Genomic DNA, 13,374 nt, shown 5'->3' on the forward strand with positions numbered 1-13,374 from the left:
TTGTTGATTGCTAGGAGATCTAAGGAGGGGCAAAACTAATGGTGGGTTTTAGGCTCCAAAGCAAACCCTTTCCATAAAACAATAAAAGAGCCTGTATACATTATTGAATCTAGTGTGGCATATCCAAAGTGCACACGCTTGTGACTTTTCTGAATGCAGCGAATTCCATAAATATGACTAAGTCTTATTTCCTGAAATATTTGAGACAGAGATTTACTTCAATGTAACTTGCTCTGATTTTCTTCTACAGAGATTCTTGATCAAGTCATGTACTCAAAGACACTTTGCATGGATGCAGTGCAGGTTGCAGGCAAACACTATGATGTCCACAGCCTCTATGGATATTTCATGACTATAGCTACTGATAAGTAAGGAACCCGCTGTTTTCTTCTTTAGCTCGCTTGAGATGGTTTGCAAAAAGGGGTTTTTTTATTTTGCAAGGACAGGGGTATCTCGGGTTACAGACGCTTCAGGTTACCAACTCCGCTAACCCAGAAATAATACCTTAGGTTAAGAACTTTGCTTCAGGATGACAACAGAAATCGTGCAGCGGTGGCGCGGTGGCAGTGGGAGGCCCCATTAGCTAAAGTGGTGCCTCAGGTTAAGAATGATTTCAGGTTAAGAACAGACCTCCAGAACGAATTAAGTTCGTAACCCGAGGTACTACTGTAATGGGCTTTGATTGGGAAGAATGCAGAATTATTGATGAAATGTTGAGTAAGTTGGAAAAAAGTATCCTATATCCTACATTGCAAAGTAGAGTCATAGCTCAGATCTTGCGGTGGGGTGGGGGGCTTTTATGAAATGTTCTGATTTATATTGGTAATCAAAGCTCAGTTAGATCTGAATAACCCATCTGCTGTACACAGGGCATTCTCTTCCACCCTGCCAAGTCTGGAGCACTCAAACCAGTCCCAGGTGGCACAGCCATAGCTTGCTGCCACATTGTTAGATCATAGCTGGAAGCTTTGGTACAGGATAGAAGAAAAAGAGAGGAGTGGGATAACTTGCTGAGCCCCTTGGCATATGAAGGAAGGCTTACACAAATAAATCCCTTCTGTCTTACTTCCCTGAAGGGATGCTACACAGGACTCCTCTTGATTCCAGTGGCCTGTATATATAACTGATGAGATGTTCAGAGTACCCTAAGGGGTTGCCCAAACACAATGGGTAGCAGAAGACTATGTCCTCTAGCTGTTGCCCTTGGCAGTATGCATATCCACACCAAGTCAGGGGGAACCTTGCATTTAAAGGGAATGCTACAGATTAGATGTTTACATAAATAAAGCCAAGATCTAGGGTTTCCCAAGCTTGGGTCTCCAGCTGTTTTTGGACTATAATTCCTATCAACCCTGACCATATTTGCTTTTCCACATTCCTCAGAATGCCACAGATAATATCCTTTAAAAAATAAAGAAGAAAAAAATACATCTAGCTATACCATACTCAATATATGCATAAACACCACTTTGTTTTACATTGATTCCTGCATGCAATAAACGGTGTGCACTTTAGTCTGAGCACCTCTTTAGATCGTATCCTTCTGTCTCATAATGGTTTTTGCAGCACATAATTTTCTTCATTAGCATTATGTCCCATATTTTCCTTTTCCACTGGTCCATCGTTGGTAAACAGCCTATGCCCCTATATTTTTGCCTCACAAGGAACTCGTAAGATGAAACTCCACACAGGGTTAGCCTGTTGTAGCTGACTTAAGGCTCACAGCCTATTCTCTGTCCCAGTGGAGAAACATGCAGACTGAACTGCCATAAGAAGCCAGTGTTGGCACCCTCCACCATCAGCTGCACTGGTCTTATGGACCATATCTCCAGCCCCATACCTGTAACTGATAAAAAATCTCATGGATAAGCGATGGGGGGCAAAATAACATTCTCTGATTGTACAGTTCTGTCCTAGAACTGATTGGGATGGCAATATTTCTGAAGGCATCAGTGAAGTAGCATATGATCTGAGAGACATGACCCAGAATGCAGTACTTTCAAGTTAGCAGAAGTCCACCTTCTGCTCTAATGTTACAAATTTGTTTTGTTTTCAGTGCTCTCCAGAAAGTTTTCCCTGGGCAGAGAAGCTTCCTTCTTTCACGATCGACTTTTGCTGGGTCTGGAAAACTCACAGGACATTGGCTGGGGGATAATTTTGCTACCTGGAATGATATTAAATGGTCCATACAAGGAATTTTGGAATTTGGTCTCTTTGGATACCCTTATGTAAGATACTTTAACTCTTCTTCTTCTTCTTCTTCTTCTTCTTCTTCTTCTTCTTCTTCTTCTTCTTCGTCTCTTCCTCCCCCCCCCCTTCTTAGCATTATTTGCTGTTTTCCATGCAATTAACATATTCATTGCAGCTTCCAGGTGTGATTCAGGGACGATATCTTTCAAATAATTCAGTAGCAATATTATAGGATGGCTTGGTAGAATATATCTTCATTTCTGAAATGTAATTTTGGATAAATTTGTATTACCAACCAGCTCAAAAATATATGCAAACAATTCAATAAATCATAATAGTCTTAAGACTGAACACCTTACAAGTGTTTTGACTTTGGTCCTTAGGTAAGGTAAGGCCAACCCCAATAGTTCTCATCTGCTGAGCCTTCCTTCTGCAGGTTTATAAATGTATTAAATAAATGGAATGAAATAGTGAACTAAATCAAAACTGAGGATTTCAAGATCCCTGCTTACCTTAGTACAAAGTTAGGAATATATACCTAGGCATGTAGATCTAATTCTAAAGTCATTCCATGTTTCAGCGCTTTTCTTATGTGTACATAACTTTCAGATTGGAGCAGATATCTGTGGGTTCTCTTATGATGTTGACGAAGAACTCTGCCGGCGGTGGTATCAACTTGGAGCGTTTTACCCATTTTCTCGGAGTCACAATGAAGAAATGCGCAATGTAGGTCTCCTTTAAAAAAACAAACAAGCAAGCAAGCAAACAGATCCAGTTTTTAGTGGCTTAAATTCTCCTTCTTTGTGTCAATAACAATTGTAACATTCCCTTACAGCATAAAGACCCTGCGTTTTGGGGGAAGAACTCTCTTTTGATGAACACAACCAAACACTACCTGAACATACGCTACACTTTGCTACCGTATCTCTATACCCTCTTTTACAGAGCACATTCCCGGGGAGATACAGTTTCAAGACCTGTTCAGCATGAGTAAGTCCGTTGTTTTCCCCCTGAAGAAAAAATGGTTTGTGAAGGGGAGTGACCTTCGATGTTCCTTTTTTTTATGATCCAGAATAAAATAAGATGCATTTCCATTATTCTGTTTTAAATCCAGGGGGTGGTATTCAGCTAAAGTAGACCTATTGAAATTAATGGACCTAACTTAGTCATGTTTCTTTATTTTCATTCGATAGACTCCCGGAATTCCTAGAATTATTTTTAATGTTAAAGATTATTCACAATGTTAAATTCTTTAGAAGTCTCGGTACACAGAGAAGAGAACTGTTGTTGTTGTTGTTGTTGTTGTTGTTGTTGTTGTTGATTTAATTAATTGCTATACTGCCCTATACCTGAAGGTCTCAGGGCAGTTCATATAAAATATCATTTACATAAAATCAAAACAAAAACAGCAACCCAATAATACCCCCGCAAAAGAGCCAGCATTTAAAAAAGAGTTTAGGGTGTAGATCAAGTCAGGCAAAGGCCTGGTTTAAAAGGAACGGTTTCGCCTGGCGCCTAAAGGTGTATAGTAAAGGTGCCAGGCGAACTTCTCTGGGGAGAGCATTCTACAGACGGGGAGCCACTGCAGAGAAGCCCCTGTTCTTGTGTTGCCACCCTCCTGACCTCTCGAGGAGGAGGCACACGAAGAAGGTTTACTGTATATGTATAGTTATTGTAAACCACATTGATTTTTAAAAATAATAAATAAATAAATTGGGGGTTACAATATTTTTTAATAAATGAATCTAAGCAATATGAAGTCAAGCTGGACAGCAGAAGGATCACTAACAAGCCTCTCTTCTATGCTGAAATAAAATAATGTGGAGAGGTTGATTGCAATGTTGCATGTTTTCAGTTTAAAATATTTTGGGTTGCACACTATGGTCTCCCATTCTGAAGTTCCATTAATGCAAAGAGTGACCTGAGTGACCCATTAGTATATGGTTTGGTATCTTTTTATTTTTAATCATAAGTTGCAGTGGGACATACAATGGAAAATGGTTCATATATTTCTTCTATAAATAAATAAATTGGTGACTGGCCAGGAAACTCATGCATTTCCCCCTGAGCTTTGTGGGTGAAAAGTAGGCATATTTTTTGGACAAGGGGGAAGGAATTAAAGGTATGCATTTCACATGTATATTGCAAGTGGGACTGCCAAATTCTGAGATGCCTTCATCTGATAAAACTGTACTCCATTACAAGGGTGTCATATTAAATTATGAGAAGTACAGAAGCATGTTTCTTGTCATCAGTGGAATTCAAAAATATGCCAATATATTCTAAACTTCCGAGTTTGAAGTTTTGCCGTTTTTTGCCACAGATTTCAGAATTAAGTTGTTAATTGTAAAAGTGCCTGAAATTTTCTAAGAGGTGTACAGATTCACAGGTTCACAATCTGATGCATACAATGCTAAAGGAAAAAGAAACGGGGAGGGGAGAAGGAAAGAAGGGAGGAAGGAAGGACATTCAGATGCCACTAAACCGTGAAGTGTAACACAATAAGTTTTCTGTCAACAAATATAATATTAACATTGTCTTCTTCACTTAGATTCTATGCAGATCCAGCCACCTGGGCTATTGACAGGCAGTTCCTGTGGGGGCCTGGTCTTCTTATTACTCCAGTCCTGGATGCGGTATGTCTAATTTTAGTAATCTGCAAGCTAAGGTAAAGGGACCCCTAACCATTAGGTCCAGTCGTGACTGACTCTGGGGTTGCCGTGCTCATCTCGCTTTATTGGCCGAGGGAGCCAGCGTACAGCTTCTGGGTCATGTGGCCAGCATGACTAAGCCGCTTCTGGCGAACCAGAGCAGTGCACGGAAATGCTGTTTACCTTCCCGCTGGAGCGGTACCTATTTATCTACTTGCACTATGACGTGCTTTCGAACTGCTAGGTTGGCAGGAGCAGGGACCGAGCAACAGGAGCTCACCCTGTTGCGGGGATTCAAACCGCCAACCTTCTGATCGGCAAATCCTAGGCTCTGTGGTTTAACCCACAGTGCCACCTGCGTCCTTACAACTTGCAAGCTAGCCACCTTTAAAATTTGCTTTTTTAAAGAAAGTTAAAAGAAAAAAAAAAGAAAGTGACCCCCCCATGCTTAAGATACTAGGCATGGGCAGGCAGCTTCAGGCAGACACCAGCACACAGCAGCAAGAATATATGTATGAGGGGAATAATACAGGTACAGAAGTCTTTTTTGAGGGACGGATAGTCAGCAATGAAAAAAAGAGTAACATATTCACTGGAGTCACAGAACAAACCTTGTCATATGGGGTAGATTGCAGTGAGTGAGGGGGAAATAAAAATATTATTTGAAATAAATAATGTTCACTGTGATTATCAGAACCATAACTGTCATAATAATAGTAATAATGCTGAATAATAAGAAAATTAATAAGGCTGGCTGATATGCCCACAATATTTGGCTGGCTGACCTGTTACTAATAACAGATAAAATGAAATTGTGTAACCTCACTTAGACTACATCACACAAGCTGGCTGCTTCTTGTTTGTAGTTAGCAATTGGATATAATGATAATAATATTAATAAGAATTACCAATAAGAAGAAAATTAAATTATTCACCACACAATTAGGCTGTTGTATTGCTTGCTATCTGTTGCCTGTTTAGCAGTTGGAAGTACAGTATTAATAATCAGAAAACAGCTATACTGTAATAATGTACTGGACTGTGTACAATATACTCAGAAGACATACAAATGCATAACAAAATACGAATAAAGACAGAAATAGAAAGCCGAACACAGCTATAAATAAACCTTACATAAAACAGAGCCAAAATGGGAGTGGGTGGGAATGCTAAAACAAAGGTAACAAACATTTTATTAAAAACGATAAAGATTGGACTGGAATGGATTGGGAAAGGATAGAAAACAAACACAAGCTCAGCAAATGCCACCTAACACTTTATAAGAGAAGTGATTTTTAAGAAGAGTTCTGCGTTTTAAGGATTTGCCACCTTTCCTCCAAGTGCTGTGATTGGAGAGTTTTGAGTGGGGTAAGATCATTCAAAGTGTCCTCCCCACTCTTCCCTCCCTAATGTGCTTCTTATATGGTGTCATAATTAATAATTCCAACAGTTTGGACACAGTCTGATTTTCTGAGGCACTGTTTTGTGCTACAGATTTGCTCAAATCAGACCACTCTCTAGTGACTTGTAATTCCTTCAGCCCAATTGGGACTGGGCACAAATGGTCATGAATCAGCCCAATTCTGTTTTCATTTTGGCCAAATCTTGAGTATAGCCCTACCATGTAATCCTAAATGCACTTATCTGGGCATAGGGATTAGGGAGAAATGTATTGGTTCTAAAACGAGAACTTCCTGGTTTGCTAAGTAAGCTTTGCAGAATCTCTGAATATTGCTGAATCAGTCCCAGCAAGCATGACAAATGGGCACAGACGATGGGAGTTTTGGTTCAGCTACATCTGAAGCACCAAAGGTTCCCTACGCCTGCAAAAAATGAACCAAAAATGCATTTATCATTTAAAATTTGAACTTTCTCAAACATTCTTTTAATTGGCAGTAGGTCTGACTGGCTATCAGTTTTGATCCACTTACTTGTTTGGTCTTCTTGTTTTTCCTGCATTAGTGTGCTGACATTTGCTGACTGGTGTTTTATTTTGAATATGGATAAAAATAATTCTGACTGATTATTTAGCTGTTTCACAGGTCCTGTAGCTAGAAAGAAATCCAGTAGGATACTCACCTACCCAAGTCACAGTGAAATGAATGGGGCAACAGCTCCGAGGCATTTTTGCTGAGGCTTGTACAGGAGACTTTTCTGATGAACTTCAATTCCCTTACGGCGATTATTAAAATAAATTCTATTCTGTAATTTTATTATTATGGAATTACTGTTACCTATGAATTTTGTGTCATCCCGTCAGCTTGACTTCACTTGACAAGTGAAATTCTTGCTTATTTAAATTTCAGGGTACAGATATAGTGACTGCATACATGCCTGATGCTGCCTGGTATGATTATGAGACAGTAAGTATATAACTTTTTGTTTTCTTTTAGAAAAAAAGGGAAATGTTCTGCATAAGTTTCCATGTGTGCTGGTTCAGACTAAACCCTGATGGTGTCACCCAACACTCCTGTTCTGCTAGGTCAGCTCCCCTTTAGGGAGAGTCTGCTTTGCGGGCAGGAACCGACCCTGGAGTGGGTGGAGGTAAGCCACCCACATCAGCTGGGTTCCCGGTTGCAGCTCCTTCAGCCCAACCAATTGGGCTTGCTTAAGGGCATGGCTCCACCCACTTAAATGTTGGCACAACTGGAGATGCTGCCCCTTCTGCTTCCAGTCATCGGATCTCCCAGCCCACCCACCTTCTTTTTCGTGGTTCAACTATGACCTTGCTATGACTTATGTCGGTTGCCTGGTTGTTGGGGCCGGGTAGGAATTTTTCCACTTGGCAGAATTGGCTCTAGCCCAGGCTTCCTCAACCTTAGCCCTCCAGGTGTTTTTAGCCTACAGCTCCCATGATCCCTAGCTAGCAGAACCAGTGGTCAGGGATGATAGGAATTGTAGTCTCAAAACATCTGGAAAGCCGAGGTTGAGGAAGCCTGATCTAGCCACTTGGTTTTTGCCTACCTTGTAGCAATCGTCACAACTTTGTGAGGCTAGGCATTGGGAAAGCCTTTTATGGGAGGGGAGGTTGTTGCCTCCGCCTGCCCCTCCATGGTAAGGGTTCCAGGGGTGTGGTCCCTGTCTGAAGCCTGGGCGTGGACTGGGGCTATGGCACATCCCCAACGGTGACCCGGGGGTGTGTGTGCTCATTTGATGTACATCAAAGGGCTCCCCCCCACCGGTGGTTAACCCTTCAAAGAGACTTCCTGCAGGCATACAGGGGTCAGGTTATAGTCTTGCTTCACCCAATTGCCTAAGCCAGTACCACTCACATCTGCAACCAATAAAGTTGTGGCCTTATTTATCCCATTAACCCAGTATATTTTATTTCCGGGGAAGCTGGAGGGGTCCAGGTCCTTGCCACGCAAGTCAACTGATTTGCACAAGTGGACTTAAACGTCTCTTCTTTGCAGCTCCTTGTGAGCCCTCAAAATCAGCTTTAGAAGGATACATAAGATTTTGGGGGTGCACTGGGGAAAAGAGGAAATGAAATTCCCTTGGTGCTGTTTTGGTGCTCTGGTGCTTTGGCTTCTAAAAGTTGTTGTATAATTGGATGACCAGCATTTGTAACGAGTAGGGAAATATGCTGTTAAGAAGTTGTTTTCAGCATTCAGCTTTCATAATCTTTTAGTAAATAAATTATTTTTATTATACACTTCCTTGAGATTCTACAAGGAGATTGCAAGTTTTGATATAAAACTTTGGATAGAAGTTATGGATATTGTACGTATCTAACCTATGAATATTGTAAATATCTACTGTGTCCTCCATTTTTCTTAAATATTAGGGCGTAGTATTTCCTTTGAGGAAGCAAACGGTTCAGCTGAGTCTCCCGGCAGACAAAATAGGACTTCACCTCAGAGGAGGCTACATCTTCCCTACACAACAACCAGCTAACACAACTGTTTACAGGTACTGATGGCTAGGTTGTGAGCCATTAATTTAATCTTCCATGACTTCTATGATTGTAGACCATGGAGTGGAGTTTTCTGAAAGATATTGTTTCATCTTATTGAGGAACAAGTACAGTAGAATTCATTGGGGTCCATTTCTCCTTCTGTGGATGTGAAATGACCCACAGTAGCTGGCCGACTAAGGTCTCATTCTAGGAGGAATGCCTTACTTATTTACTCAGAAATAACCACCCATTATTTGGGTTGGAGATAGGGTGGTAAATTTTGGTGAAATGGACATCTCTGCATTTGTCTCGTTTAATGACGTATGTGGAAACACATACATGTTTTTGCAAAATGGTTGTACAATAAGTGTCCCTTGCTCCACCGAAGTTTACTTAGCATTACAACCCAAAGCTTCTCACATGAGGTAACCTTGTCATGAGCCCATATGTTCTCAGCTGCTCTGTGAGTGGAACAAATGAATGGCTCTACAATGCTACAATGAATGGGGGCGCTTATTTGGTTTAGCATCTAGATTAAGTTTTCTTCTTACCCAGGACGTTATCAATGTCTGTGACGATGAATGAAATGTTCGTATTCACATTCATTACAGTGTAGACAGTAGATCAGTGATGATGTCCACATTCTAATAATGACAACTTGTCAAGCTGTAATCCTTGAGCTTTTGTGAACCCTGTAAAACATAGCCATGTGTTGTTTTTTAATAGCCGTTCAAAACCTATGGGACTTATAATTGCCTTGGATGATGCCGGGAAAGCAATTGGAGAATTATTCTGGGATGATGGAGTAACCAGAGGTAAGCCCACTAATGTAAGAATAATGGAAGTGATAATTGTATAAAAGCCAGATGTCTGCAGATGGCCTCTTCAAATTCTCCATCTTATCTGTGGGCAGAGAAACTTAGAAGTTCTGGGAACAGTATTTTGAAACATGCTTTGTATTTCAAAGAAATGGGATGGAGTTCAATGTTGCATTATGATTCAATATTCCCTTTGTGGAAGCATTGCAGTTTGCCAGATGGAGTGATCCCTCCTATCCTCCCCTCATGTACTGCTGTGCGGGTTCCCCTGGTCCCCCAATTTTGGGGGGTACGCAGGGGGAAGAGAGGGGGAGAAAGCCACGTTGCAGAAGCAGAAGTCGTTGTGCAACGACTGATGGGGCTCATTAGGTGAATCCTGCTCATGACCAATATTTATAGTATAGGAAAAGTTGGCTTCTACATTGTCCCTTCTCAACAGCCTCTTTCTTCTCCAGACAGAGGAACAAAAGAACCTACCTTACACAGAGTCAGACTATTAATCTGTCTTGCCTAGTGCTGTCCACACTGACTGACAGCAGCTTTCCAGGATTTCAGACAAGGGGACAGCCTTATCCCTACTTGCCAGGGAATTGAACCTGGAACCTTTCTTACATGCAAAGCAGATGCTCTCTCACTCAGTTTACAACCCTTGTTTTTTATAACTTGTAAACACGCTCCCTTTTATATTTTATATTTATATTGTTGGCAATCCTCCCTCCAAGCTGATTAAGATTTGGTTGGATCACCTGGGAGCTAGAGTTGCCTGGAGTGTTTCCTGTAGTTGTCCCAGTCTTATTTAAAATTCGTGGAAAATACCTTAAAAGTGCATTAGCTCAATATCAATATTAGAGTTCTTGTATCTGATTGGAAGCTCTAGATCAGGACTGTACTTTTTTCTGTGCTGGGGCAATTTCTTCAGCTGCACTTGAACACACACAACCACACACACTTGTTAACAGATGTTAGTGTAGGAAAAGAACCCTTGTAACACTGATTCTCTGGGACTGAAATGTAGTGCGACTCCAAACGTTGTGTATGCATTTGACAGGCATACCGTTTATTAAGCTTTCTTTATCCATAATGCCATGTTGTTTTGCAATTTTGAACTTTGAAAGTATGAGAGTGGGAGTGAAATGTCACAAGTGCAGTGAATCCCATGCGTAAAGCTCAGGATATTAGAATGTCAGAGTAAATTGTAAATTATTCAGCACACACTTTCCCCTTATTTTCCTCCTTGGAGCAGTGACTGCGTCTGTGCTGAGGTGGAGTTGCAAATTGGACAGATGTATTATTTTTTTTAAAAAAGGCCTTGGCCTCATCTCGTGACTTTTAACAGCACCTTGATCCGAGCAAATCTGAAAGTTTGGTGTACAGCAAACTGATGTTAAAAACCACAGCTGCGGGTTAAAAACTGACAACTCTAGTGAGCCTTAACATATGATTCACAAAGATAATTTGCAGATCTGTACCAGTGCTCATTATGCTTCTGTTCTTGATGTATAGTGGCAGCAGCTGTACTGCCTTCATGGCATGGTCATTGCCTTTTGTTCCACGCCTGGCCTGATTTTGGAGGGAAGAGAGCTTCTTGGGAGGGCAAGGCAGCCAGAACCATCACTGATAATTGGCAAGGTGGCGGGGGGGGGGGGGGTAACATCCTCAGTAAATTTGCAATTTTAATCACTTTGCATTTAAAGAAAAAAATCTAACAGATTCACGCCTTTGAAACAACATGCAAACCAAAACACTTTTTATTTAGTTATTACATGATTTGCATGTCAGATGTCTTCCAGCAGGAACGGCAAATTTTGAGAAGTTGATATTTTATTTTATTTCCCCCTCGTACAAAAACACAGACACCTACAAACAGTTCTGCAGAGTAATTTACCTCATGTTGTGGTCAATATGAATTAATAAATCTTTGTTTTGTGACACATTGGTTAAAAATTGTACATTCTTTTCCCTATGTTTTAGATACAGTGAAAAATGGACACTATCTCTTATATCAATTTAATGTCACCAATGTAAGTATATTTTCATTAGCATTAGAGCTGTGATGACATTGCCCCCAAAATTGTCCTGAATGGAGTTTGGATCTGGTGTGCTTTCCACTATCTTAACTTAAGTTGGCCTAATTGACTTTGGCTTCCAGTGGTTGGCTGGGATATAAGGACCTAAGTTGTTCAGGGCTTTGTATATCAGCACAGAAATCTTGAACTTGACCCAGTTATCTATTTTACTACAGTCCTAGACTGTAGCAATTTATCAGTACATAAATTTGGTTGAATTTAGAATGTAGAATGTAGAATATAGAATGGAGAAGAACTGACTGGAAGACACAGCACTCTGAAGTGTTAGACTGCTTCAGATTCATGACAAGCCAGGATGTACATTTCCACCTTCGCACCATGCTTGAAAATAGACAGAAAATTTACTATAATATTATTACTATTGATTTATTAATTGCCTTCTAAGCCACTGTTTCAAGGCTCAAACTTTTTTGATAATCACTGTGAAACGTATCATCATTATTATATATTTTTTAATGCTTCAGCTGGGAAACACTATTGTAGAGAAAATCCTAGAGAAATCAGTTTTGTTCTCTTTTCCTAACATGAAATCAGTGTGACTTACACAATAGTACTAAACATACGTTCTCCATTTGTAAGGCAGTAATCCTATAAACACTTATCTGAGCATATGTCCCATTCAACTCAATAGGGTTTAACTCTGAAGCGTGCAGTCTAAATTGCATTGATTTTCTTCTATAAGCTCTAGTGAACCACTTATTTTATAACAGCTAGATTTCAACTGCAGTTTCCCCCAAAATTTGTCAAACATATCATATTTAAAATCAGCAAAATGAAAATGATGACTTGGTGTTCATTTCTATGTTGCAGGACTTACTTTGGCCTTAAGATTACTCACAGAAAGCCACAGATATGCATAACTATAGTCGTTCTTTGTTGCAAGATTTCTGTAACAATATTGTCTGCATACCTTTTGTTTTTTCAGAATGTCTTATATATGACAGTGGCACAGAATGGCTATACAGATTCAAATACTTTCATATTTGATGAACTTAGAATCCTTGGATTGCCCTATAACGCCACAGGAGTGACGGTTATTTCAAATGGTGTGGTTCAGAATAAGAATCTCCAAGTCACTTACAGTGCTGCAGATAAGGTAAATGTCTTTGAATAAACACATGGAAGTGAATCTCTTATGCTATGTGTTATATGGTGCTTAGGATCAGGTTACAGACAAATAGTCTGTAAGGAGCACCAACCATTGCTTTATGTCAGACATGTCCAACCTCAAGTAGGCTGTGATATATTATTCAGCAGGGGTCAGCAACCTAAGGCCCATGGGCCACAAGTGGCCCATGGGGGTCATTTAACCGGCCCCCGAGCCACCCCCGAACCAAGCCGCCCGCTCAGCGAGTCCCTGCACACTGCACTGAACCCACTTGCACTGTGCTAAACCCACTGACCCACTTCCTTCATTTCTTCTGTGATGTGTAATTATAAATTGCCACATTCTTAGCATCAGTGCATTCATATCAGGCATAGGCAAGCTTGGACCTCCAGATGTTTTGGGACTACAACTCCCACCATCCCTAGCTAACAGGACCAGTTGTCAGGGATGGTGGGAATTGTAGTCCCAAAACATCTGGAGGGCCGAGTTTGTCTATATCTGATCCACATCATTGGCTGCTGCTAAGCAGTAGGGAACAGAAGAAGAAGAAGAAGAAGAAGAAGAAGAAGAAGAAGAAGAAGAGGAGGAGGAGGAGGAGGAGGAGGAGGAGGAGGAGTTTGGA

At 40.7% G+C, this 13,374-nt stretch overlaps 1 protein-coding gene across 1 annotated transcript in view; it reads left to right on the plus strand.

Annotated features, from left to right (window-relative positions):
• Window positions 1-13,374, plus strand: part of SI (sucrase-isomaltase) — a 127,749-nt gene that overhangs the window by 32,507 nt on the left and 81,868 nt on the right. The window contains exons 15-24 of the mRNA XM_081007704.1: window positions 251-368; window positions 2,057-2,228; window positions 2,800-2,916; window positions 3,026-3,180; window positions 4,742-4,826; window positions 7,148-7,204; window positions 8,629-8,753; window positions 9,466-9,554; window positions 11,529-11,578; window positions 12,570-12,740. Of these exons, the coding sequence (XP_080863830.1) occupies window positions 251-368; window positions 2,057-2,228; window positions 2,800-2,916; window positions 3,026-3,180; window positions 4,742-4,826; window positions 7,148-7,204; window positions 8,629-8,753; window positions 9,466-9,554; window positions 11,529-11,578; window positions 12,570-12,740 (1,139 nt within the window). The remainder of the gene's footprint in view (window positions 1-250; window positions 369-2,056; window positions 2,229-2,799; window positions 2,917-3,025; window positions 3,181-4,741; window positions 4,827-7,147; window positions 7,205-8,628; window positions 8,754-9,465; window positions 9,555-11,528; window positions 11,579-12,569; window positions 12,741-13,374) is intronic.

This window comes from Podarcis pityusensis (assembly GCF_964106645.2).
Source record: "Podarcis pityusensis genome assembly, chromosome: 5".
NCBI lineage: Eukaryota > Metazoa > Chordata > Lepidosauria > Squamata > Lacertidae > Podarcis > Podarcis pityusensis.